Genomic DNA, 27,982 nt, shown 5'->3' with positions numbered 1-27,982 from the left:
CCTTCTTCAGACATGACTTCATATCGAGTGTTGGTGAGGCATCCGTCCACCCTGCCTATCGAGACTGCAGCAAAACAATTCACCACTGCTGACAGCTGTGTGTGTGACTTAGTGGGGTTTGCTGCTCAGGTTGTATTTGATAGGTTGCATGCAATAACTCACGAGAGGATCCATGACGTCAATGTGATGAATGGTGCGATGAGGACCTTGGGTAAAGTTAATGGCTTCATGTTGTGATGCTGCTCCACCAGAGCAGTGTTTTGTTGAAACCTACGCACAAGATCTTTTATCAACTATTGTTATTCCAAAGGGAAAGTAATGCACCATAATGCGACTTTGGGAAAATGTGTATCTCTGTTGATGCTCAGGAACACTCACCATGTCACAGGAGGAGTACTGACAATTCAGAGAAGATTTAGAGGCTGGGAAGCAACTCAGCAGCCCACAAACTATTGAAAACCCCATAGAAGCGCTGGGTTTAATCTGGATGCGTGGAAACACAATACGGACCTTTAGGACATGAACCATGTCGAGACCACTTTATAATCTTATCAAGCTGGCCATAAAATTTATGCCTGAAAATTGAATATTTGGGGTTGGGTCCAAACATTTAGCCAAGACTAATGATGCGGACAGAAAAGGCCATTTGAAAGTTCCCAGTCTCACTTGCCAGCTAATAAATATTTGGGAGCAGGTTTCTATGCTGCGGTTTGTTTTCTTTCTTTTTTTTTCAGGGGGGATCGGGAGAAGGTGATGACTGGGACAATTGCATGGTTGTGGAACTCATTCAAATAAAGCAACATACATTTGCAAGTCAAAAAGCAGGAGTTTGAAAACATATTGTTGTTGTTATTATTTATAAAAGGCATCTACGTCCAAAAATCAGTTTGCAGTTTGATTCAATAGCCCAACTTCCCACCCCTGGGTCCCGGTCTGCTTCTTCCAACTGTGACATCATTTGTCACCACGCAATATTTCATCGTCAAGTTGGAGTGAAAACATTATTACACGTTGAGCAGGACAATGGGAGTGGTGTCACAAAGTCACAATGTTGCGATGTGTGGTAGTTTTCACAGGTCGCTTTAAACTGGTCGCATGTCAGTTCGTCGTGGGAACATACGGCTATGAATGAATTACGTCATCCATTGGTTTTCAGCTTTGAAATGTCGCCCTCTAGTGCAGAAAAGACCCTCCTGAAATACATACACTGTTTCATTGGCAATTGATAGTCATTGCCAGGTACAGACAGAAAGTGACTTTATTTAAAGTAAAACTTAAAATAGTACCACGATGCCATTCACATATTATAGATAGATTAAAAAAAAAGAGCAGGATTGTCAAGACTGTAGCAACTTTTCCCTTTTTTCCCCCCAGTGCTTCCTTTTGTCCCGCTCTCTCAGTGGCATTTGATCTTAATAGTTTCCTTGTGAATATGATATGAATTAGTAGGGGATTAAGTGGCAACAAAATGAAATCTGGAGTAATTATTCTTACACACAAGGTAAGGTATCTTTCCATTATATTTGCTCTTACTGTTTTTTTTTAAAAAGTATTTTGTATATTATAGAAAAATAAACATCTGTGATTAAAAAAAGAAGGTAATTCACCCAGCAGATAAATAAAAAAACAATATATACATCACATAAAAATACTGAAAATCAATAATCCCCGTCCAAGCCTTTTCTCTCTCGTGCTGGTTTCTTCTTCCTGTTCCTCCTGGATCCTCCACCAGATCTCGGAGTTTCCTTGTACTCCCTGTCACCCGAGCCAAAGTCCAAGTTGTCCGGCTGGTCCCCCCAGCCATCGGGGAAATCTGGAATGCCCTCCCCCGGAAGGTTGGGAGGGCGCCCGTACACCTTGTTCTGCAGTTCAGCTATGTCATTCCGAATGTCGGCCATCAGCAGCAGGAGGAAGTCAAAAGAGCCAGGTGGACCCTGAGGACAACAAGACACTACGTTTGACTTACCGGACATACAGTAGTAAAACCACGCCCACCTATGAATCAATGAACTATTAACTTGTTATGGTGTGGAAAGCGGGTGAAGCCTGCAGTACCCCAAAACACATCACCCTCAAGTGTATTCCCAAATGAACCAGGGATAAAACCCATGTTCTCCAGTTCAAAGTTTTCAGTTCAGAATCACCATTGTATCAGTGAGCCATATGGTTTGATTCAGTATGATGATACAGGAAACCATTTTATTAGCTCAATAAATGAATGCCAATCGAAAAAGTCTTACTGGTGGACCAGCTGGCCCTGGAGCTCCTCTGGACCCCTGGAGGATGAGCGTCAAGAGAAAAGAAAAGTCATGTTACCAGAGAAAAGGTAAAAGGTTAAATAGAAATGTTATATAGAGGTCAAAGCATTCTACTGATATATTGATGTATCAACATTTTTCAGGTAGGTCTAACTGATTGACAGTGTTTTCGGGCGTCATTCCTAAGATCATTTCTGTTACTCCGTTCCCTTCAACTCAACAGTTCCCGAGACGTGAGTGCTTCTCAAGTGTGAAGGGTTATGGTTGAATGACCTGTAGAAGATGCACTCTGATGTGACAACTGGGGTTGCAGCTCAGCCTCCGGGTCAGTGCGGGGCTGTGAGTGTTTTGGCAGATGGTTCGGATTTGTTGCTCTCAGAGGCAGATTACCATCAACCTCCAATCTATCTACACAAACATCCCGACAGCCGTAGCAAAGACCACCATACTGAGTCAACAAGGCAGATGTAACAACGTTGTTCCAGACAGACAGGTAGAACAGAATCCCAAAACAAACACAGTTCCGGAATAGATCTCCTGGTGCGACATTAGAAAGCAGGTTTTCATCTGCTGAAATATATCGGATAATCGACGAACACATTATCCTGTCCGCGTAAATATTTTGGTTCACATCCAATTTTGGCTGTTTGTTTTACCATCCAACAGACTTCCTGTGCAATCAAAGTCACTTGGGGGTCTGTCCCACTTCAACTTCTGAATCACTTGGCCGATCCGTCTAAGTCCTCTGCTTTTCATCAAAACTCATTCCGACATCTCTGTGACATTGCTGTATGAGGCCGAAGTGTTTGGAGCCTTTCAATTGTTTTCCAATGAAAACTTTGAAGCATCATTAAGGGTGGTGGATTTTTAAACTCTTCAAACCAGAGCTGCTCTTTCATAAAAAACAGACCTACTGTGGGTGAAGCACAATCTGTGTGCTCTGAAAGTTTTCATTTAAACTTCTCTGTAAGACATGGAATTATGAGCCATGAATGAAAAACAAAACACAATCAAACTAAAAAAGACGACGCATTAACAGCACTGTGAATTACGGGTCAATTTCCAATGTCAAGGAGGTGAGTCTGTGTCGTCGCGTTCCACATGACTTAAACATATATTTATTTAAAAAGCAATTTAAATGTGAGAATTAACATTTCAGTATCAAGATCTCACAGTAGTAACTATGGACTTACCAGGTAACTCACTTTTTACTATCGTAAAAATTCTCAAAGAAAAAGATAACCTAACTGTTGCATGCAGACGTCCAACCTTCTGGATCCCTGAAAGAAAAGTGCTCCTTTGACCATGTAAATAAATGCCAAGGCTTCAACCTCAGTTATATTCTGGAGACAACACAATGAAAGTTGGCAGTCAAACGCAACTTTCCTCTGTGTCAGCAGTCAAACTCAAAATCAGGCGACTCCACTCTCAAGCGGCAATAGAGCTGGATTTGTTTTGTTTTTAATGTAAAAGAACATTTCCAGCCCCCAGACCTCACCTTCAGACCATCTCTACCTGGTGCTCCTGGAGGCCCCTGTGAATGAAGAACACATGCCATTATAGTAGTAGCAGATTCAAACGACGTTCACTGAGGGATTAGATTAGATTAGATGTCCTTGCTAGGGTTAACAATAATCTTCCTCTTGTAATAATGGGATGCTATTCTTCATCTGCTGATACTCTTTAACTTCTTGACTTGAGACAGCTGTTTCCATCAATAAGATGTTTGAAGTGTTCAGCTTCAGTGCAATAGATATTATTATTAGACAAACGAACAAAAAAAAGAAACATTATTTACAACAATTTGTTCCTGCAAGTCACTTCCTCTTTGTATTCTGCTCATACAAGGTTCCGGTGCACCAGAACTTTGCGTCTTAGAAGCTCACTACGCCAAAGTGAAAGAGTGACTGGCTGAAAACTACATTGGCTGTTTGCTCTGATTGATGCAACCTGGCAACAGAACTTGTCAGGTGGGTCCTCTCTGGCGCCGTCAAGGCCACATTCATTTGCCCAGGCATGATATTAGTGAGGTTAATTGGGGATACAAAAACGGCAAAGTCAACAGTACACAGTATGCAGGATTGTTTTGTTTTGTTTTTGTCGGCACATCAGTTATGATGACTGTCAACGCATCAAAGCCTGCAGTTTGTCAGGGCACATCAATAAACCTGGTTAAAGTGAATTATTATTTCTAGAGCACATGTCTTCTGTATCCACAACTGTCATTATCACTATTTATATGCGAGTAAATGCAATAGATGGAAAGCTCCATATCAATGTTTTTTGTTCTCTGTTGAAAAGTTGACAAAATAAACTGGCAGAGATGTCATGTGCTTGGTTATAGATGAAGTGGCCAGGTCACTCACCAAAGGTTACTTGGGTAACCTGTGTCTTTCCCAGCTAAACGTGGACATCTCAGGTTTCTTTCCACCCAAATATTTTGGAGCATACGACTGGCAAGTTTATCAAAATGCATCACAGCAATGATCCGATAATAAGGACCCGCCTTCAGGCTCTTTTCAATCACTTTGATCTGTCTCCCAAAGAAGTGACATAGATGAAGCGCGAAGAGGTCCAACATCTCTGAGGCACGGTGATCTCACATTAATCTCCATCACAGGCCCGACATGTCAAATCTATAAACTGTGCTACTAATCCAACCAATTATACTTTCATTTTTTTTTGTTTATCAACATCCTGAACCTTGATGATATTTTAACTCACCAGCCTAATGTACAGCAACACTGCTATGTCCAGAATGTACAAACAGACATATGTCCCCAGACTCCTTGGTTTGGAAACCGTGGGTAAAAAAAAAAAAGAAAAAGATCCATTATAGGTGCTGATAGCTTGATTTATCACCCTGACGAAAGCCGGAAAACAGAATTTCTTGAAATGCAGATATGCATCTCTGTCCTGCACACTCTATCCCACACACTGCCATGAAAGGTCAGAGCTTACAAGCCAATGCAAAAAACTGCAAGGCCAAAGAAAACAAGTGGACCTGGTTATGCATTTAGACATTTTTTATGCAATGCTGGAACTCGTGGCATCCTTCATCCAATTGTGGTGGAGAAAGGGATGATGTTGCTGACATCTTCTTGACTTTAGTGATGTTGCCATGATGAGACATGGTGCAGGGGAACCACCTGGTTCAGAAGAACTTACTCAATACCAGCGGTAGTGGCCATCATATACGAGATTGAAGTACATAATATGTGGTAGCGTTGCAACAAGATACAGTGGTACCTCGGTTCTCGACCACAATCCGTTCCAGACGGCCGTTTGAGAAGCGAATTGTTCAAAATCTGAATCTATTTTCCCATTACAATGAATGGAAAAATAAATAATGCGTTCCAAGCCTTAAAATTGGCTTTTGTCGGAGTGAATGTAGAGTGTCTGCTGCAGGTGCGCTGTTCCTCTATGTGTGTGGCCGCTGCATGTGGGAGGGGTTGCAGAGTGAGTGACGTCTCTCCAGAAGTGAAGAGGTGCCCGGTGCGTGTCCAGCTCTGAATGTGCGCTTCTGTGCAGTTTGGCTCTCCACACCTCCGAGGCTGGAGCGACCCTGTGACACTCTACCATGTTCCAGTGTGGAGACAGGAAAGGTTTTACACCTCAATATGAAGAAAAAACAGTCAGTAAATGTAGCTAACAGAACACGTCTGCATACAGAGGCTGCGTTATACACAGTAACAAAGAGCGTCGTGGGTCAGCTGATCGGTCCGCGCACGTTATGTTTTTTTCGGCTTATTTCGGGGGCGTTCGAGTTTTGGATTTTTGTTCGAAATCCAAAGCAAGAAATCCAAATCTAGAAATTTTTGTTCGAATTCCGATTTGTTTGAATTCCGAGACGTTCAAAAACCGAGGCACCATTGCAGAGTTAAACACAATTTGGTAGAATTTCAAGTCTCCATCCATTGCCGTCACCCTAAACACCCCAAAAAATTGTAATCTTCTATGAACTCTAACCTCAGTCTTCCGATTGACTTTGGTCTTCTAATGTCGGTTTTCCTGACCAACAAATTATTAGAACAATTTATGAACATATTTTTCTTTACACTCACCACAGGGCCACGAGATCCCTTTTTAATATGGGACAGGTCTGGCGTGGGTCCAATGGGTCCCATATTACCCCTTGGTCCTGGCGGGCCGGCCTTCCCCAACTGTCCTGGAGGTCCGACTGGACCTTGGTCACCTAATAAAGTTAGTTTTAAGCACAATTTCTTAAAATATATTTGGTTTAATAAAGAGGTTATCTTACCTGGAGCACCAGGGGGTCCTGGAGGGCCCATTAAAATAAAGGGCGTCAGGATTTTTTCACTTGTCATCTGCTCTGGGACGTCAGCGCTGTTCGACAGCATGGACATCTTGATTAAGGAAAGTTAAATAAGGTAAAAAAAAAATTACATTCACTAATTACATTCACTAACTCCATTTAATTTAACATCTAAATTAAATGGAGTAACATTTAATTTAGATGTTATGTGAGCGACAGTATTCAATTTGGCATTCGAGGACTACAGTGTTGTGCGTCTCTCAGGCATTTCTACTTTCACATGAGTTGAGGTAAAGATTTTCTCCACAGACTGAAAGAAACACAGTGAAACATGTTCTGAACAGAGACATACTTCACATTTGAGTGGACGATTGCTATGGATAAGTGAGTGATGTACAAGTGACAACAGTTATTTCAATGGTCCACTCTTGTTGTAACGTCCTCTATATGAAACAACACCGACAGCTCTAGGGCGATACAACCTTTCTGCTTTATTCAGAACTGGGTGGAGGATCTTCCCCTCCGTAAGCTTTATGATATCTTTAGTATCTTTGATCTAAGTGTAACATTGCGAGGAGTTGGCTGACATCTCCTCGATGAGAGCCAAGTACAACCCATGCTAAACGCAACAGTATGGACTGACGAGTGCACCTGAATTTATAGTTTCACCTTTTGCAATAACGTTGACACATAATATGACGTGGCAGGCAACACAAACAGTGCTTAATTTTCAAATGTATATCCAGTGTAACAGCAGACGGCTCAAAGAACACACAGCTGGAAGCAATATATCATGTGTTGCAACGCAGAGCTGCCGAGCGCCGCAGTTGATGGACTCGCGGTCCAATTGGCAAAGGCACTTTGGTAAAGTAGACCGAGTCAAGGCGGAGGGAAACGTGCACCAGTGACTGTCAGGTTCACACTTACATGAAAGTCAATGATCTGCAGTGAAAATGTCTTCTGCAAACATTACAAATATAAGGGGACTATAGCAGCCTAACGTGTCCTCAGAGAATGATAAAACTTGCTTTCTTTCTAATGCGATACGATCGCATGGACGTGTAGGCTAACAAGAGAAGTGTTCTGCTGTAAGGGAAGACATTACAAATACATTTAATGTAGCTTTGAAACCTATCGAGTCTGGTTTCCATATTTAGAACGGAGAGTCTCACCTTCTGTTTTAGCTGCAGAACTGACATCTTGAGCTGGTTGAAATCGTCACAGGACAGTGAGCAGGTTCCAGTGTTCTTGGCCTTATCTGGTTCATCAAAGAGATGAAGTGCTGGAAGATAGATAGATGTCAGTGTACTGAATGGAACTCATTAAATAACTGAGAAGAAAAACACAGGGAAAAAAAAAATCAATGTATAAGTCAACTCAATGAGATGAGCAGAGGGTGTAAAACAGTAATGAAGACCTTGCATCTTCTAGTAGCTGCAATATTAGCACACCAGCTTAAAAGGTTTACAAAATCTCACGACACGTGCATAATAATAAATCTATTGTATTGAGTCGATGAAGGAGTGACCCCTGGCGCTTGTTTTCTTTCTGGAGACTTTAAAGAAACAAGATTGATTTTGTAGTATTTTCAAGGTGTCCTGATCATTTTATTTCGTATCAGTGCTCTACTTGCTCCCCCAACATAAATAGCAGCCTTACTTGCCGGAGGGCGGCGCGAGCCGCAGCAGCGGTGGTGTCAATTGCCAAATTGATTAGTATTGTTGTGTACCTGCTGTGGCACCGTTGCATGTGGGATAAACTGAGCTTTAGAGGTGTTGATTGATCAATGGATCAATGAACACAATGAACAGATGTTACCCCATTCATTCAGACTTGTCATGGCCATTGCTTGAATCTAGAGAGAAACAAGTGTTCATAGTCGTGACTTTTACACGCATCTAAATGAATTCCCTGCTCCTTGAAACTGTTAAAAGTGCAGCATATCGATTGTCAACAGACATTGTTTTCCATTCGTGCATGTCACCGGTGATGGTTCTACAATACGTTGCTGCAGTTTGGATTGAATTCCAAGAACTACAGAGCTGGTTTAGCTTCCTGTCTGGGACAATCAGTCCATTTCTAAAGATGCATATATTTAACGCATGACTGAAAATGTCTGGACACTTCTGTTCTCACTGTATGACGAAGCAGCTGGACATAACACAGGAGCATGACCGCCGGTGGGGTCTGTTCTCACTCGCCCCATGTTCCCCGTGAAATGTTTGAGTAATGGAAGACAAGCTCATGGGAGGAAGTAGCAAATCTGCCGACCCTCAATGTGCCACTGGTAACTCGAGCTTGGTCACCTGGATCATTTCTGATGTTTTTTTGAAGCAAATGTGAGAAGGGCAGAAGTCGACTGGGCAGCATGGATGTTTATAGGACAAAGCAGTGCAAAGAAGAGGGATGTGTAATGACTGCCATCTGTGTTTGCACAGTTCCCTGAGCCCACTCAGACACAAAGCACATATCAGTGTGTGATCACCTTCACATCACAGGCAGAGCTGTTGAGCGGAGAATGGGTTTCGGGTTAAAAATAAAACAAAGTCCTCACCTCTTTCCCCCTTGGTGCATGTTTTCCCATCTTCTTCCAGGAAATAGCCTTTCTCACACTCACACCTGTAGCTTCCCACCGAGTTGAGGCAGATTTGAGAGCAGACGCTTACGTTCTTTTCCGCACATTCGTCAATGTCTGTGTGGTGATGGACCGGAGGAGGAGAATTATATTTGACAGTTAACAGAAAGAAATTCTCATTGAATCCTACTGGACAGACCACAGTGACACATGAAAGAATCATGGTTTTATTCTGAAAATTTGGGAAAGATTATTATATTATATCGACCTTGGGTATTCCAAGCATCTCTGAAAGAGTCCTATGGTAAATAGTTACGGCCACTCAGGTTTGGAAAAGATGTAGCACTTGTCGTGGTGGTAGAAATTTTGTGTCAGAACTGTTAGCCTTGTTTACTTAGCAATGACTGACTATAAATGTAAACTACATTTAAGAAAAGTTCAACAAAACCTGGACTCACCCAGACAATATGGCTTCTGCCTATTTCGGTGGCGCTCCCGATCATAGCGGTAACCGGGGTAACAGGTGCACACTACTCTCCCGAAATGGTCCGTACACTGCTGCTCACAGGGGGCGCCGGCGCACACGTCAAATTCTTAAGAAAGAAAAACAAAAGCTACTCCTGGGTGCATTGCTTAAATCACAGCTTTGAGTGGCATGCCGCTGAAAGTTAGCTAAAATCGAGGAAGGTTAAGCAAACTTTCAGCGCAACGGCTGTCAGGAATAATTAAAAACTTAGTGAGGTAATGACACAAGTAAAATTACTCCATACAAAGAGGACGAACATTACACAATTCCTACCTTCAGGAATGCACTGGCCCAACACAAACTTAAATCCTCTGCAGCATTTCTTCCTGCAAAGTGAGATAAACACATATTTAAGTTCCACTTTTTAAAAAATATAAAGCTCATCTGAACTGTCAGGACTCCTCATATTCATTACAAAGTTTTGCCATGAAAGTCAGGACTTTCTTGTCATTGAATAGTGTCTGAAAAGTCACTAAAGAAAAAAAAACATCTCACTGAATCTGAAAGCTCTGAATGTTGTCTAATGATGCGTGGTGTTCGTGGCACACAGCATTGTGTTCTTATTGTAATTTTGGCCTGAATAGACGCTTCTACTGATCATGACTAAAACATGACCGTGATTTAGTTCAGAAGCAGCTGCTTTATTTCACACCACTAAAAGAATGTTGCATTACCACACATTTTCACTTGAGTGACTTAATGAATTTGAGGGAGATTTACCTGTATAATGACTTAACTCATTCACCAGCTGTCGACACATTTCCTTGATCGTGTCAATAGTGTCACATCTACACAGCCAAATACTCCACACATTGACAGTTAGCCATCGACATGTTTTAAAAGTTTAGATGACATGCAAGTTAATATCTTGAGACAGTTTACAAAATGTTTCCCAGACTTCCTCTTGTGCCAAAATTAGGTTTCTGTTCATCATCCACATTAGAAAAATATAATTTCGAGGCCCTTCGAGCTACGAGTTATTGAGTTTGTCAAAGAAAGATTGGGGTGTTGAAAACTTTCAAGACAAGCAATGAAACATATTTTGTTCTGCATGACATGAGATGTTTTCGAGCGGCTGTGAGAGAGGGATAGCCAATCGGAAGGCGATATGGTTGGCGACTCACAAGTTTAAATCACATTAAATCCCGGAAAGGAAAGAGGACTCTGACAACAAACAAAGCCGAGGAAAAATAAGCACGGTCAGTTGAACAATCACACAACATCATGGCATACAAACATCCATGTGGGAGAACAGTTTCCCAAAAAGGAAAGTAGATCCATGTTTGTGGTCAAATGGGCGTTTTTTCGGACTTCCCTGGATTCAAGAGTGTCCTCTCTAGGGTTACATGTTGTGTTCTGGATTACTAGATACCACTGACTCGGCACAGTTACCACTGTTGTACCCAAGATTGACTGACCTCCGACTTCCGGAACACTACTCCCACGTGCTCTGCCACTGACCTCATTTGAATAGCCCTTGGCTAAAATAGGAATTTCATTATGCAGACAAAAGATGCATGGCAGAGAACTGTGCTCTCTGACTGGTATTTCTATCTAACGCTTGGGTGTAGCTGAGAGAACAAGCTCAAGCATAGGAGCACACCAAATGGGTTTCCTTGGGTGAATAATAAGAGTGATAACACTCATAACAACCCACATTCAATCATCCACATCAATCCTGGTGTCATTTAAACAGTCGAAGCCATGTGAAGTAATGTAAGAGACAAGCAGTTCCGCTGGTAACTTCCGAAAGACTGATTAATTAGTCTTCAGTACACAAAGCAAACGGCAAACTTAGACGGAAGCAAACCACCTTTCATAACAATGAAAGTGCTGAGCTGGCTGGCTGCTTGCTGCACATGTGCTTCATGCAAATAAATCCAAAACAGATGTAGAATACATCCATATTCATGAGCGCGAGAACAAAAAGGCAGACGTCCCAAATGCAACCAAGACACTTCTCTCCAGACTGAGACTTGACGCTCTCATTTTACACTTCAACACTTAGGTAATGTGCATGAGATTACTGACAACATGACCTTTGACTTGACCTTGTCACTTTCTCGTCACTTGTTCGAAACCATCACTGGCTGTTTAGTCACCCGAGAATCACTTTACAGCTGCTACTAAAAATCTAGGCAGGACGTCGTCTGACATCCCAGGTTACCAGTAAGTACCAAAATCTCCTTATAAACAAAAGAACTGGCTTGAACCAACATGTCAAAGCTGTCTTCTAGTAAAACACTAATTCACACACACACAGCTGTGAGAAAACACTTTCCTCTCAGTGTTTATTTTGGTAGATTTTCTGCACAATAACACTGAAGTTGACTGATATACATTTGGAGGTGACTTGACAGAACAGCAGAAGATTTCAGCACCTAAGTTGAGCAGCCAGCGTGCATCCCGGTGACAGATGGATCTTTTACTAAGAAAGTTTCGCTCAGACTGAACCTCAGCAGCTGTGTTGCACATACAACATTAAATGAACCTCAGTTTATCCACATACCCAAACTTTTAATAAAGTGTTTATTAAAAGTGCACGTCTGTGTCATTTCTACGTTACAAGGAAACAGTGAAAAACCAAAGCTCCAGAGTGGGAAGTCTGGGAGAGCAACTGCAACCATGGCAATTATTTTAATTATAAACACCAGAAGACTGAATGGACTGATTAGATTTCCAGAGTAAAATGTGAGTGAATTCTCTCTTGTTATAAGAATCACTCAACATAGTTGTTAGTTATAATTCCACTGACAGCATTTGTGTGACTCTATGCCAGACTCTGATTCAATCTTCAAAGGTTTCCATCCAGTTTCACAATAAAAGCTCCATTTCTTGTGCAACCATCTGGAATTTCCAAACAACATCCAGACAATTTTCTGTAACTGCAATTGCTGATACTTTTCCACAGTAATTTCCAGTTCCTGTGAAAGATCTTTGCACCATCATCTCCTTACAGCTGTTTGAGGAAACGGTTTATAAACAACACCTCATGGCCTGACTTCTGGTAACACAATTCATTTTATTTGCATGTGATTGTTACCGATGTTGCTCAACTCTGATATTGAAGAAAAACAGACAGTCAGGAAAAGGACTGACCCAGTCGACCCATTGCACTTGCTCTGGAGTTTAATGACCATGTAACAAATAAACAGCAGCAATTGTGAGATTCTGAAGAAAAAAGGGGGGGGTATGGTGGGGTCAGGGTGACCGTTGTAATAGTTCATAATGGTTGAAAAAAGTGTGTTTATTTTTGCATAATTCACACTGAGGAATGAAATATGTGAAATGAGCAGACAATTATACCTATTTTTATTCATTTGCAAAGGTAAAATGAGCATCCATGAAGGAGTTCTAACCTTTTCCGAATCGGCCCTACCACATTTGCCAAACCGCGCATCGTGATTGGCTGCTGTACTGTTGTTTTTATTTGATTTCGCAATTTTGCACATCTGTAGATCATTTTATATATTTGCCAGGGAAAACAATATGCGTTGCATATGACCTATTCGGTAAAGGTTAACTCCTTCATGGGTGCAAATTTTCCCTTGCAGACGAGTTGATTCTGATTTTGTCGCAATATCAAACGAAAACAATGACCAACACATGACAGCCAATCACGACGCGTTGTTCCGCAGACCAGGGAGAAGAACGGACATATACTTCGCGAACGACCCAATGACGAACATCGTATTCTGCCGATATAAATGAGAGAAGGTCCAGGACAAGCATGAGGGATAACATACATTTGTCCTGGGGACAAAACAGTGTCTGGTGAGACAGACGTCGGGGATCCAGTGGCTGAGGCCGCACTTGAGCAGCGGACAATAGATGTGGCTATATTTTTCTAGATTCATTAATATAGGTAACCGCCACCTCACTAATCACTCTACCAGCAATCTCACTTTCACGAGCCCAGAAAACTCTCTGTGCTCCGTCAAGTGCTGGCGCTTTAAATGACGTGTTTAATTTGAAGGCGCTTCCCAGAGCGGCATTTTCTGTGCTGCAGGATGCAAACTTTACATTACAGACTGAAAGAAGCTCCACACCAGACATGCTGCTGCTTCGTGAGCAGAGAGTAGGACGCATCATACCAGCATCAGAGCGTCATGATCGCTGACCGATCGATCGGAGCATCCCTACATTATTCAATGGCTTTGCCATCAAACCAGTGCGAACTGTTGAAGCACTCGGGTACACTAGATTTGAAAAGCACAACAAAGCAAATATCTCAGTCTTCTTAGTCAGACTGAGCTCCCCACCCCATCTGCCACCCTAACTAGCATCAACCCAAAGGATGCTACCATGTGTACTTTTTTTTTTTTGGCAATTTTGCAATACAACAACAGCATAGCTATCCCAACTAATACCGGAACTGAGAGGCTGATGTGTGGCAGTATCAGCTTATGATCTCCTGAGAGTGCTGGAGCACACCACATTTGTGTGGGTTGGTCTGATGAATGACTGGCAAATGCACAAAAGGAGAACTCAACAAAATGGGTTCAGAGAATGATGATGTGGTTCTTCAGACTGGCTGGATGAGTGTGTTTCCCAAACTTCCAGACAGAAAAGAATAATTTGGAAATGCCATAAAAACAGTCTCAGGAGAGAGACAAATCAGACAACGGGGCTGGTTGTGCTTCCTCTGTAGTGGAAAGCATTTCGTCACGGCGGTATGACGCTCCCCTCAGATACGCTACTCCATTTAATGTCAACAACCATTCAAGATTAAAGTGTGTATCTCTGTGTTATATGTTCTCTCAATCAGTGTTGCGTCCTTGTTGGAGTAACAGACAACACAGCAACTGAAGGCACATTTCATAGACCGCAGGTTTCCAACATCAGCTCAGCTGTGTAAGAGATTCATGCAAGCAGAAAAAGTTACATGCGAGGATGGTTATTACTGGCACTAAACCTTCGCCAGATAAATACAATGTGATGGAGAGGTCCCTGGGATGATAAATGCATGTGAAGTAGGTGTTGAGTGTTATTTTCCTTAAAGGCTTGGACTTCAATTTTAATAGTGGAATTTAGCATTTTGAATCATTTTATGGTCATTACCTCTAACCTCTTTTGTTCTCTTACACTAATATTGTTTGAGTTATTCCATTCAACTCTTAAAAAAACCCAACCTCCCTTAGTTTTAAACAACTATTTTTAAATAACTCATGCATATTCCTCTCTCCCTAAAAATAGGATGGGTTGATTCTCTTGCATATGGCATTTGGACACTGTCACACTCCCCGAAATACCACCTGTAATTCCCTGCTGATTTGCTGCTTGGCTGCCTCCCCGTCTTCCTACTTGTGCATCACCATATGGGCATCGGATGCTGCAATAGCTACAACAGTGAAGCCGCATGGATGCCAGTGAGTGCAAATTGACCTTTTTCTGAGGACTGATGCAGCCACTGTTGTCGCTAATGGAGGCTACTCGGGGGCCTGACCCAAACATTCACTGTTTGTGGAGTTTAGAAACTGAAGCTTTTTGATGAAGAGAGTGCTAATTCGAACACATCCTGGACAACAGAGAGTTTTGGTGAGACATGAAATAATAAACCACTTATTTTCAAAGACGACCATGCTGGACAGATGGTGTGCTCTTGCTCCATCTTCATTACTGCTGGTTTGACGGTTGTTAAATCTTGTCACCAAAAACCTGAAGGCTGATTTTGTTTGTTCATAAATATACTGAAGAACTGGAGAGTACATTTCAATAGAGTGCTGAGATCAATGGTGTACAGTTTCCTTCAAATAAGACCTTAAACTGAGGAACAGATCATTCACACTCTCCGTGTTTAATGGGGACTTCAGCAAGGAAATTAATTTGAACTGGACTATTAGTTAAAATGAGGGTAAAGACAAAAGAAATTGCTGCCATGATCTGCCAATAGAACAGATAGCAGTCCCATATTAGCTTTGCACAGTGATACCATCTGACTGGAAACGTTGGACATCGAATGACAACTGCAAATGATGGTACACTTGAAGTGGAAACTGTTTCTCATATACCAACGTTCGCAATCTTTTGGAATTAAATGACGAGTTAAGTTAAAGATGCAACCTTTGAAAGGTAGCCGAGGATAGTTATGGACACAGAATGACATCAGACAATCTCTCACAGATCTGTCGAAAGGATCCAAAACTCCAGTAAAGCTCTTCAACAGAGAAACATCGCGCAGATGGGAAACAGAGATAGAAAAGCGCTTAGTCATAGTTTGATGGAACAGAATCGAAAGAGGAAAGGATTTGAGCTCCTGGATGGAAACTCAGGTTTCATAAAGCACATGAGATCAGTATTTTGAGGATTAGGCAAGTGAATTACAACATACTGTAACAGCAGTTATATCCGTTTTATGTTCACACTTTTGTTTTCTTTGACCTGCATTCTTCTTTAATCGATCCCAATCATCAAATGGGTTCATGTAAAAGATTGAAATGGTCATATAAAGGACATATGCTCAACAAAACATGTCAAATCAAAACACATATTTACAAGAATAAATCAAATGAATGGCCCACTTTCAGTATGGATATCACTAACAAAAGACACCATGCTGAGTTCTGCCCATGTGTGAATGTATGCTTCAAGAAATAAATAAATAAATACCCAGCAGAACGACGACACTCAGCATTATTGTTATCAGACAACTATTCAAAGTTTTTTTTTAGTATTAGGATTAGGAGACACTTGTTTATTTTTGTCCAACCAAGTGATGTCACAGCGCGGCTTCTGTCCTTGGATAGACCCAATTCCTAATCGACATTCACTGTTTTTGTGTCAAGTGTGCAGAGCACATTTTCGGAAAACAGTTTTGACCTTGATGAGGCTTTAACTAGGAAATCACAGAGAGAGTGCTGACCTCTGGTCAAGCAAAGAGATGGTTGATCGTTTTTGTTTCACTAAGACAACAAACACCCCTGCAGCGTCCCCCCCATCTTCTCTCACAATGAATCGGAATACGGCCAGGGTCCAGATCACCACCATAGGAAGTTATTTTCGGACACAGCTGACCACATCACCTAGTGGTGGTAATTACTTTCACCACTTCAGCATCGTACCAAGAAGAAAAACACGAAAATGAAGTACGAACTTCTCAGGTTTCAACTTTTCCACAAAGCAGAATAGGTGGTCTAGTTAAATGTAGCAGACCTGGGTGGTAAAGAGACTAATAGTATCAGAAATGAGTGATATCTGTCTAAATAAAACCACAATTGAAAAGTAATGGCCTCCTATAGTGCACTTTCCATCTTTGCACTCATTCGTCCTACAGAACTAATGGCAGCCCATTTGATCTGCATCATGGTACATTAACTTAGCCCCTTTGGTAAATGACTGCTGAGTCAATGTTCTTGGCCCCTGTTTCACAGCTACAAAGGCACCTGAGTCAGACTTATCGTTAAAAACAACCTAAATCAGAATGTCAAATACAGAATGCTATTTCAATTTTCTGTGATAAACTCACGACCACAATGTGAAATTATAAAGCCACAGTGAGTGACCAAAGTGTGTGTGGGAACAATCCGAGCCAATACATTTAGGGTATGACATTGTTGATGTTGAGAATGTTATCAAAGGGTAGAAAGACCACTTTGACTCCGGCTGCTTCCACGGCGGAGCACGAAGATGAAAGACTATCATTATCAATCACTCTGGTTAAGGTCACTGGGGTGGTCTAAAAACTCCACACTAGCAAAGCCCCAGAGGTTGATGTGATCTGTGAGGAAACGTAAAAAAGCTCTTAATGTTGAAGGGCTTTTTGAGTGCCAAACGTGGGTTGTCGTTTTGGTTCCCCTCTTCATATGTGTATCCATTCCAAAAACAACAACATTTCGTACTGTCTAGCCGCAAAATATACTCCCAAATTCTGGAGAAAAGAACTTGAGGCACTGTAACATCCCAACATGGTGACTAACAATGCCGATTTCAATCCTTTACTCCTGCTGTTGCAAGTAGTCTGAGGGTTCATCAGACTTTTGACCTGTACTGTACTCAAAACGTTCAAACATTTTGAGATATTTCTGCTCGCTCCACAAATCAGTTTCAAATTTTAACTGCTATCATCACATCCAAAACTCCAAACTCTATTGCTGTTTCACGCACAAGTGGTAAATGAAGACCAGATCTATCTATCTATCGTAACACCATGTATGACTCAAGTTTATGTTCTTTCAAAACATAGTTTAATCACAAAGTGCTTTCTTACCAGCAACTACCTGGAGGGCAGAAGCTACTGCAAGTATTTAAAAACTGCAGTTGACTGACAAAGTGTACGGTGAATCAAATAAACTGGACTGTAACTGCACTCTGGTAAATAAAAGACAAATCAATACCGTTCACTGCTGAGCGAGTGGCTTCTGCGTGATCACACTTCTGAACATAAAATAAGGTGTGATAGAAAACAAATGGTACTTGAAGCCACTTAGTCAGTGACATCAGGTCAGGAACTAAAGACCTCACGGTGCCGATGGGATGATTTTAAAGTCAAGAAATGAAAATCCATCATGAAAAATTAATAAAAATGAATAATCTTGATCATAATATCGATAAAAATAATTGGTACAATAACGTCGGCCATAATCGTGCAGCAGGGAACCAGAATCAGTTGGTGCTTTTCAGTTAGTTTTATTTTTTTGAACTCTTGGGCGCACAATCCAGCACTTTTGAACATCAACATTGAAGAGATCCAAAGCAAGGTTAAGTATTCACAGGAGTCCAACTCAGACACCCCTGGTGTTGACCAGCAGAACTATATTTTTGGGAAATCTATCAACATCTTTCCAGGGTGGCCCTTGTTTCCCCTCAAATTTCCCAACATTCTGCTGATACACCTCTAGATGTCAACAAAGATTTTTACCATGGACTTTCCTTCCTACAGAAACCACATTGAGATTATTTGATATACTGTATTCATTTAGGGAAAAATTAGCAACTTCCTGTCAGCAATTTTGTAATCCAGGCCTTTAATATTGGGTTTCTGTTTCTTTCCCCTTAATGTGAAACATATTTGGTGAATTTTGTGGTTGCTAAGTTACTTCAATAATAACCTGAAGGTCTTCTGCAGGACGTCCAGAGTCATGATAATGGCTATTTCTTTAAACTGGTAAATTGGCTTAGTGGGTAAAAACATTCTACACAGATGTAGACGATGTCTGAAATAAGGTGGGGTTAAAATACTGTAAATACTTCTATCCTTTGTGATGAAAACTCTAATAACCACTCATCTTATTGTTTGGACTGCTAATGGATTCAGGAAAAAACAGGGACATAAAAAAATGAAACATTATTTATCTTCCCCATGACAACTAAACAAACCCAAAATAAATTGGGTGGGAAAAACCTAGCATTCTGTGTTCTATACATCACCATGTCTTTACCCGCAGAATGACCAGAGCGTGACCACAGTGAAAGAAAAAAAAAAAGATGGATCAACTTGAGGCAGCCAAATCAAACAAAAGCTGGTTTTATGACAACGTGTATAAGTGGAAAACAAACTGAGTGAAAGAGGATTGATTTGAAAACAAAGCCTCACATAAGAGAAGCAGAAAAGTCCACCTGAAATGTTAAAATGAAATACCGCTTTTACCCTTCATTAATCTGCTCACCAGGTTTAGTTAGACGCAAGGTTTGAAGGATGACTGGCTGTTGTCTGCTGTTACTCACGTCCAAACGCTTGGCATGTTATTCTGTAAACGTTAGGCGTCTTGGCTTAAGCATTTACACTTGGTCCTTTATTGAATTTTTTTTAACAAATGTATTTATTGTAATCCATGGTATATTTCCGCAAGGGTCTGGACAAGCCCAGCACGTTTCAGTTAGCAAAGACGGGGGATTATTTAAATCTACTGTGCAGGCCAATCTCAGTTATGGAATGATGCCCAGGTCCTTCCTGGTCTGTTCTTCGCCATATTTTCTTCTTTATGCAAAAGATAAATCGAATAATTATACTATTTGCTAAACACAATCAGCACTAACCAAATTAAAGGGGGAAACATAAGCTTCAGAAATAAGGGCAAAATCTGTCATCCTGTTAATGAAAGAAAGAAGAATACATTGGTGAACATATTGTATATGAGACCGTTTACTTCATCATCCTAAAATGCCACTTTCATTTTTGAGCTAGAGAGGCATGAGGAGGATGTTGACTGTTTCTCTATCGCCGTGGAATCCCCCAACATGTCCTCCCATCCACTTGACACTTAAATCCTTCCAACACATGTAAGGGAGTGGAAAATGAGGGAAAGCATTTCCTTGCATGACACAAAAGATATGTATCCATGTATTGTTTTACCTCTCCTGTATATATATATATATATATATATATATATATATATATATATATATATATATATACATTTTGACGGATATATATATATATATCCGTCAAAATGTTTAAAAAAAACTCGGGAACTGGTTTTAGTCCAGATGCTGTAAGTTTGACACACGTGATCTACAAAGAGAATCTTGAACAATAGTTTTTGTGTAGAATTTCCCAGTGTTGCTACAGTATCTTTGCACCTTTTGACGCATTTATCTAAATCAAAAATTTTTCAACAACATATTGATGTTATTGCACTTAGTATTTAACAACATGTATGACACAATTGATGGGACTTGTAGTCTTTTCTTGAGTTGCTAAATGACTTGCTAAATGAATGTTGCACTCGGGTTTGTCATTTTTGCTTTAACACGCAGAACCTTATTGTATACCTAAAACCATCAATCAGATTGACAGATTTCTTGCCAAATTTGATCAAATAAATAAGTACAGTACTAATGTATTATTTGTAAATCACATAATTTAAACGCGGGTCATCATCATACAAGTTTTGTATGACTCGGCTGGTCGGCTTCAAATTTCGACTAAATTATAAAGTCTTATACACACAGAAACGTTTATGGAGTATTCAGGTTTTCTTTTCTGTGATAAACCGATAAGAGTTGGAAATAATTGGCCTGCAACTGAGAATTTTAATCCCTGATTCATATCTGTGAAAACAGTGGGCCTTAAAAAGACAGATCAGGAAGTGCTCGCGCTTGTTGCTGAGCTTATTTGGTGACGCTATCGCAACATCAATCCAGGACGGCGATTTTAAAGTGACAGCTACGCTCCACCATTTTAAGTAGCAGCAGTGGCAGGAAGTACAGTAGACAGACATTTCTAAATATGCTTTGACGTTCTGATCATGTATGAAAAACAGATGGTGGAGTTTTTGCCCTGACAGGCCTCACTTTAAGTAATGATGTGTCAAGTGCATTTGCAAAAGAAGAAGTGTGCAATATTTCACTGGCAGCTTCTTAACAACATCAATTAGGCAAACAACTTCTGCTTTAAGTAGCATTTATGATGCGTACTGTACGAAAGCATTTGACTTTATTAGCTGGCATTACTAGCCCTGAAAAGCATTTTCCACGAGTTGGGAAACAGTTTGGAATTATTCCACTTCAGAGGAGTAATTTATTTCCTCACTTTTTGAATGGTAAGCTGTGTTAGCTCACAATGCACTCCTGCCTAAAAACAATTTATGGTTGAGAGTAAACCTAAAAATATTTTGATAGTAATCCCAGATGTGGTTTGAATCAAGATATTACGCATAATCATTTCCCTGAACTAGGTGGCTGCCTTCGAACAACAGAACAAGAGCTGACATGTATATGTTTTGGCGCTGGTCACTGTTTTGTGCATGCCAATAGCTTTCAGCTTTCATCTTCAACTCAAAAATGTATCTATTTAAAAAATACAGAACAAGTCGACTAGCTAATGTGTTACACATTAAAGACATGCATTCAGTATAATTCAATGAAAGATAATGTAGTACATTTCAGCTCACTGACTTGAGCAATAAATACAGAGCGTGAAAATGTGCACGTACAAGAATGACGATATTTTGACATTGTGCGGGGGAGGGGGGTATGTTAGCCCTCTTTGATCATAACTTTGAATGTATTCTTATTGAGCCTTATATAGAACACCCCAGTGTAAATTAATACACCTGGGCGAATATTTCTTGATATATCAGAAGCTATACATCAAAACAGACAGACATTATGCAGAGCCAAAAAGTCACTTAATGTACATCACAATGGACCCTTAAAGAATCCCAGCTGTCCTCTGAGAACCTTTCGAGTATTGAGTTGCACCTGAATGTCTTTGCTTTCCAGCAACAGCGATGGTAATCGTACACATTCCATAAATTTACTCTTTTGCGTAACAGTCAGGGGGTCAGACAAGCAGTAGCCTGATAGTACTCTGCCAGAAATACTGCATATCAAAAGGAGGTTGAAAGCCTCTCACAGTCATGGAGGAAACACAAGTTCCGCTAAAATGGGAATTGTATGTTGGAGAAAATCTAGTAAGCAGATCGGTGAATTAAAGAATATACGGCCTCTTGCTGTTTTTGCCAAGGGGAATAATCAGATTAAAGTGATTATTACATCGGAAAAAAATCTCCCCCCCTCCGGTGTTGGACTCTAACCAATGATAAATCACTTCCTGATTAGGCAATATCTAGAAGACTTGAATTTGAATTATTTATGGCAATGTCACAGACAAAAAGAAAGACTAATGTGTGGGGGGGATGAAGAATAAAGCAAAGACATCTCCAAAAACACCAATGAAGTTGATTTGCACACTGTTACAGTAATGTCCTGGAGTATAAACAGTGTTGTTTGGACCAGCCAAGAGATTAAGCCTTAAGTTTTTCCTTTGAATTCCTGAGTTGAAGAGCAGAAAGGAGGACAAGAGTTTTGAGGCGCACAACAAAATGCTCAGTACCAGCCAAACGACTTGGAATCATAACAAAGCACCAATTACACATGCCACACATCAATTATGTGTAACTGCTTCAGCAGGAGAGAGCGCGCTCGGTCAGAGAGCAGACTTTGTGTACACAATATATCAGGTCAGTGTAATCGGTGTTTTAGTCGCAGAAGAATGATTACCCACACACAAGACTGTGAACGTGACAAACATCGGATCGCATCTTGTAATGACTGTGATGGTCCATGATATCAAACATGCAGCAAAATAACTCACAAAACAGCTTACAGAGAGGAGAAACACATGAGCCGCTTATGCCGTTTGGACACCAGTCCTACAGTCAGGAACAGTCAAGTTCTATGTTCCATAAGGACGACCTCAAGGAAGGGAGTCCCTTACAAAAAGCAAGGCCACTAACATTTTAAGGAGATTTTGAGATTCATCCATCATCGTGACGGCAAGGAAAAACAGATCGATCTGAATTCCTCCGCTCACGTTTGGTCACAAGTTGAGTGGGTGCCAAAAGTAAATGGCTTCAGAAATGAATTGGAGTGGCAGGACAGTCCCTTAGAAAGAGGGGAGGAGCACTGTCATCCATGAGGGGCGCTTCCTGATCAACAACAGAAGCCAGATGAGCATCTCCTCAGGATGACCCGTGGACCCAGATGAGGACAGACCCAGGACCTGCCTGAGAGAACATGCCTCTGTTGTCCTTGCTACTAAAATGTTTCTGGGAAAATGGCAGCTTCTCCTATGAGTCAACTTAGGAAGAAGCAAACACAAAATATCATAAATAACTAGAGCACAGTGATATGAGAGCATCTGATCTGTCTGATAAATAATCAGCTCGAGTGGACAAATAACGGATGAAATGAATATGAACTCACTACCATGCGGGTGGTCTGGCAAAAATTCACAATCACAAAACAAACATTGCCATCCATGTCACACTCACAAAAATGATATGATTATGAATATTTCAGTATTATTTTATATTGTTCTTTGTTAGCTTCTACTGTAAACAGAATGTCACTGCACCACTATAAGTAGTGTCACTATAACTAGCCTTCAAACAATATTCCTATTCGTAAAATGTATTATCAAGACTATGATGGAATATAAACACATCACCACAAGGAGAAGTTCACCTACGTCATAAAGGTTTAAGCAGGTGGGCAAATTGAAAAAAACAAACTGCCCATTTTTGCACAATGAATGAAAGATAAACCCAATAAGTACAGTGGCTTTTCTTTTCCCTCTTATTTTTTTAAATAGTGGTTGGCAAATCTCCAGAGCTTTTTTATGTTTTGAAAGCTCAGAGATTTGCCGTCAGGTATATTCTCTGCAGGGCTCCACAGGCACAAAGCAGGGTTTAACACTTAGCAGGATAACTGCTGACTAAATGATGAAGCTCTGCAAAATCTGCTGCATGGACTCCAAGCAAAACCACTCATACACTAAAGGTTAGACTCTGCGGGGTCGTCCAGCTAATCTGTCTTTTTGATGAGTCACAGAAAAAAATGTTCAGAGGTTGTGTTTGCAGCCAGAGCAGCGACTGTGGTTTGGAAGCGTTTTAAATAAGAGAAATGTGAAAAATGTGACGTGCGATAAGCTCTTGGAAAGCACAGCATTGGCAGCAGTGTGACGTATTCCTCAGTGACGCGGCTTCAGCCATTTAATGTGGCAGTCAGAAGAATGGCGCTCGGTCTTTTGTTCACATTGGGCACTAATACGTACAAAAGATATGAGAATAAACACATACTTTTTAAAAGTGTATCACTGCTCAAATATAGATGATGTGTTTGGACAGTGGCAGGCACTATCTATCTCCTCCTGGCTATTTCACAACTTGCAAATGCTCCAATGACGAATGCTTTCGGACAAAAAAGCACAGTCAGATTACAAAACAGCGCCTGATTATTCCTTTTCTTGGCTTGTGAAAGGTCGACCTGTGAATCACTCACAGTTTATTAATGACGCTCACAAAACAAAAAGTCATCCAGGTCTTCTTCCATCCACTGATTTATAGCAGCAGCATTCTTCAATGATGTTTCATCCAGCCGCTTATTTACTTAGTGATCACAAAAATTCAAATGTCTGGTTCAGTGCAATCAGTGCGCTGTATCAAGAGATACTCTGACATCATAGTTGGGAAACGTTGATAATTCAAAAAAAAAAAAAAAAACGTATTTCCACTCTAGTTGCCTCTGACCTGGCAAACAAATTTTGCCCATCCGAAGTCACGGCACGTTACTTTCAGTGACGCCACTATTCAGCGATGCTGACTTTTGGCAAAACTATTAACAGCAAGCTTTATATTGAACGTCCAAACAAACAGCAAAGCATATCCACATTAAAGTGTAGACGAACATGTTATTTACATTCATCTAACGCTTTAAAAACACCTCACATGCCATATCTAAGAACATAGCTAATGTATTCACTCACACTTCATGTGAATATACTTTGCTATTTCTTTGTATGTTCAATAAACATAATGCTGTAAATAGTTTTCCAAAAACACGTCGCCGACCGGAAAAGCAGCTTCGGAATGTTTTGTTTACATTGTCGAGTATTATATCATCCCAGACATCAATGGTGAGTTGCAACGGATGGGTGGAAATGGCCAGTATATTTAAATGGTGTGATGCATTTAATGGCCTCACCAACCACCGCCTCCTATGACACTGCTTCTGTTTTACTATTTTGTGCAAGAGGAACATTATCAATACTTTTTTCCACAGTCACCATGTTGGTTTTGACTGGTTTTAAATCGAACAGCAATACAGACATAAAGAACACATGCATGTACGAGATCAGTGATGGTAACAACGTTTGCAACAGGTACAATTTCGCACTTTGTACACATTATTTTTGTGTGTCTTCGCGAGCCTGTAATGCAGAGGTGACAAGTCTGCTCCCCGCTAATGTGCTCAGCTACAGCTGAAAGTTTCACAGCCCAGAGATGCGCCGTGACGCCTGAACTTAATGGCCAGCTGCTCTTCCTAAACAAAAATTTTCATGCTCAAAGTGAGGCGTAAGCTCACCCACATTTCCAAGAATTTTAATCCCTGTTATGTTTCACACATCTATACTTTATATGTACAAATAGCTGATAGTAAACACTTTTGTTTCAGATTTTTTCATTGTGCAATATGTGATGTGACATATGATCAAATTCAAATATGAATATTTAACAAGATTCTCTCTCTCTTTTCTAATCTTTCACTGAATTTGCATCAAAGCATTTGAATTACAATGAAATAGAATGGATACAGAATCGAACAGCAACCTAAAGAACTGAAACTGAATCGAAAGATTCTAAACAATACACAGCCTTAACAGAAAGACACCAACAATCACATGACCTCTCTGCAGTTGCAGCCTTTGACGTGCTCTTTAGTGTGTGGACTGAGAGATTGCAACAAAGAAAGAGTTCACGTTGGCGCTCAGTGGCACAACCCTTCCTAAAGAATAAGTCAAGGCTACAGGACAGATTTGGGAACCTTTGAGGGGGTTAGGTTTGGATCAAAGTGCCGTCCAGTTCAGATTTGTCTCTCGTCTGTTCTGCCATTCCTCAAACAAGCATGCTTTTAGGCAGCCCATGTGGATTGTATTGCCTTACTAAAGTAATGAATGGCCCAGTTCAAAGTCTTGAAAACCTTTATTTTTACCTTTGGTCTTTAGAGGGCAAATTCATTATATACATAAACAGTGTGAGAGACATATAAGTTAACAGGTGACAGCCTTATGACTCTTCCTGAATGAAGCACAGAATTGATCAAAGCTTCCTAATGGGGATTACGCTGTCTTTTAAATCTTCATATTTTGCTACAAGCCGACAGTCCACAGGTGAACTGCAATGCACCCAGATTCAGTCTGCGAGCACTTACACATCCTTAAATAAAACTTGTGGGAAACTTACTGCAGCGGAGATTTCCGGATCAAACAGGATGTCGCTCTCGGCTTGAACCGAGGGCAGAAATATTCTAAATGGTGAATCTGCTTTTGGATCAAATTTCTCAGAGGAGATCGCTTGCTAGACGGCTTCCCTTCAGAGCTCAATCCATTTTCCACAAATTTCCAGCACGCAAACCAAATTATGTTTATGGTGCACACGTAAGATGAGGTTAGCTTGTGGAGCTATGAGAGATCTAATTCACACTGAGCCTAGAAAAATTTTCATACATTGGTAACTGGATTCTCACCAGGATTTTTTCTCAGACGGGTCCCAGGTTGATGAAAAAGGTTGTAGTACATATGCCAGGCCTATAGGTGGTGTTGTGTTCCTTTCTGCTTTCCAATGGAGGGTCCAGATACAAAAAAAAAAAAAAAAAAAAAAAAGGACAGGAACTCTGTTTCACCCCGTCTTACTTATAGTTTTTGGGTTTGATGCTGGACATTATATAAAAGTTTGACATCCAGAGCGGAGCGAGAACTGAAGTGCCCATGTTGCGTGAGGTCACCTGATGTCCCCCATAAGTGGTGCTGTAATCTTCGAGCAACACCTTCTTGGGAACAAATCTAAAGTATGGCAGCTAAAACGAGAGAAGCCTGTCCAGGGTTCTCATCCAGCATAAGGTGGCGTCCCCCAACACTCACTGCCTTATTTTTTTTTGTTTTTTGTTTCACTGTTTGAAACAGTTCTTGGTCATGTGGGTTTCACTGTCACTGTTAATTTGTGCATAGAAATGTTGTTGAAAACTCCGTTAAGTCTTGTTGCTTCACATAAAATACAAAAAAAGAGCTCAAGTATAAGTTAACAAAAAGCTGCAGTAACTGCTTCATGTGCCGTTCCAGCAAACTTTAAGGGTTCCCACCACGTAAATATTCTATACCAACAGTACAGAAAAAGTCAGTACCTCAAGACCTTTAGACTTTTGTATACACACACACATTAGTCACACTGCTGTCATTGTTACATGCAATTCATTGTACTGAGCTTTAACCAGAGAAAACTCCAGCCACATCTCATTCAAACATTGGAAGAACCCACGTGGTTGCTAGCAGAAGCTGCCACTCACCTGTAACAAGTGGTAACTTCGCCAGAGGACTTGAGGCAGGGATACTTGGTGGTGGAGATGTGACCCTCAGAACAACCGTCCCTGTGCATCGAGCAACACAAACAATATCGCGTCACATTCAAATGCGAAATAAAAGGCTGGCATTTGTCTGGTAAAGCTACCCGTTGGACGCATCTTCCTCCTGGAAGGACCACAGCAGCCCCCCTGAGAAGGACAAGCAGGTGACGGTCAGCAGCAGAGGACTCCCGCGCTGTCCGGGGATCATCTCCTCCTCGCTGTTCCAGACTGAGAATGTTGGAAGGAGCAGCTCGTCGCTGCTTTACGCGGGGAAGTTTGTGACCCTCCTCCTCGCTGAGCCTCCTTCATCAACTCTTTTTTTCAACTCGTCATCACCCTGTAAAATCACGCTCGCAGAAACGAACATCTCACTGAACCCGGAAGGTGTCAACCAAACTCAATGAACGGAGGGAGCGCGTTCAGGCGAATTCGTGCGTAAACATAAATAGATGCAGGGTGCATGCGCAATAAGATGCTTCTTTGCTGCCCCCGTGCGGTTAAAGGAC

The 27,982-nt window shown here is 41.0% G+C and overlaps 1 protein-coding gene across 2 annotated transcripts; it reads right to left on the bottom strand.

The window, feature by feature from the left end:
• Positions 1–58: 58 nt before the first annotated feature.
• Positions 59–27,859, bottom strand: ccbe1 (collagen and calcium binding EGF domains 1). 2 transcript variants are annotated; one of them, XM_053850641.1, is made up of 11 exons: positions 27,581–27,859; positions 27,420–27,500; positions 9,909–9,961; positions 9,568–9,702; positions 9,089–9,226; positions 7,707–7,816; positions 6,520–6,625; positions 6,323–6,453; positions 3,757–3,792; positions 2,241–2,276; positions 63–1,934 (listed from the first exon to the last, which is right to left on the bottom strand). In XM_053850641.1, the coding sequence occupies exons 1-11, from the start codon at positions 27,682–27,684 to the stop codon at positions 1,659–1,661; spliced, it is 1,206 nt and encodes a 401-aa protein (XP_053706616.1). In that variant the 5' UTR covers positions 27,685–27,859; the 3' UTR covers positions 63–1,658. The 2 variants fall into 2 exon arrangements, with proteins under 2 accessions (XP_053706617.1, XP_053706616.1); XM_053850642.1 differs by lacking the exon at positions 9,568–9,702 and having other exon boundaries at positions 59–1,934.
• Between the last annotated feature and the right edge of the window lie 123 nt (positions 27,860–27,982).

The sequence above is a fragment of the Synchiropus splendidus genome, chromosome 1 (genome assembly GCF_027744825.2).
Source record: "Synchiropus splendidus isolate RoL2022-P1 chromosome 1, RoL_Sspl_1.0, whole genome shotgun sequence".
Lineage (NCBI taxonomy): Eukaryota > Metazoa > Chordata > Actinopteri > Syngnathiformes > Callionymidae > Synchiropus > Synchiropus splendidus.
The sequence above is the reverse complement of the archived record's forward strand: the minus strand, read 5'-3'. Positions and strand labels throughout refer to the sequence as shown.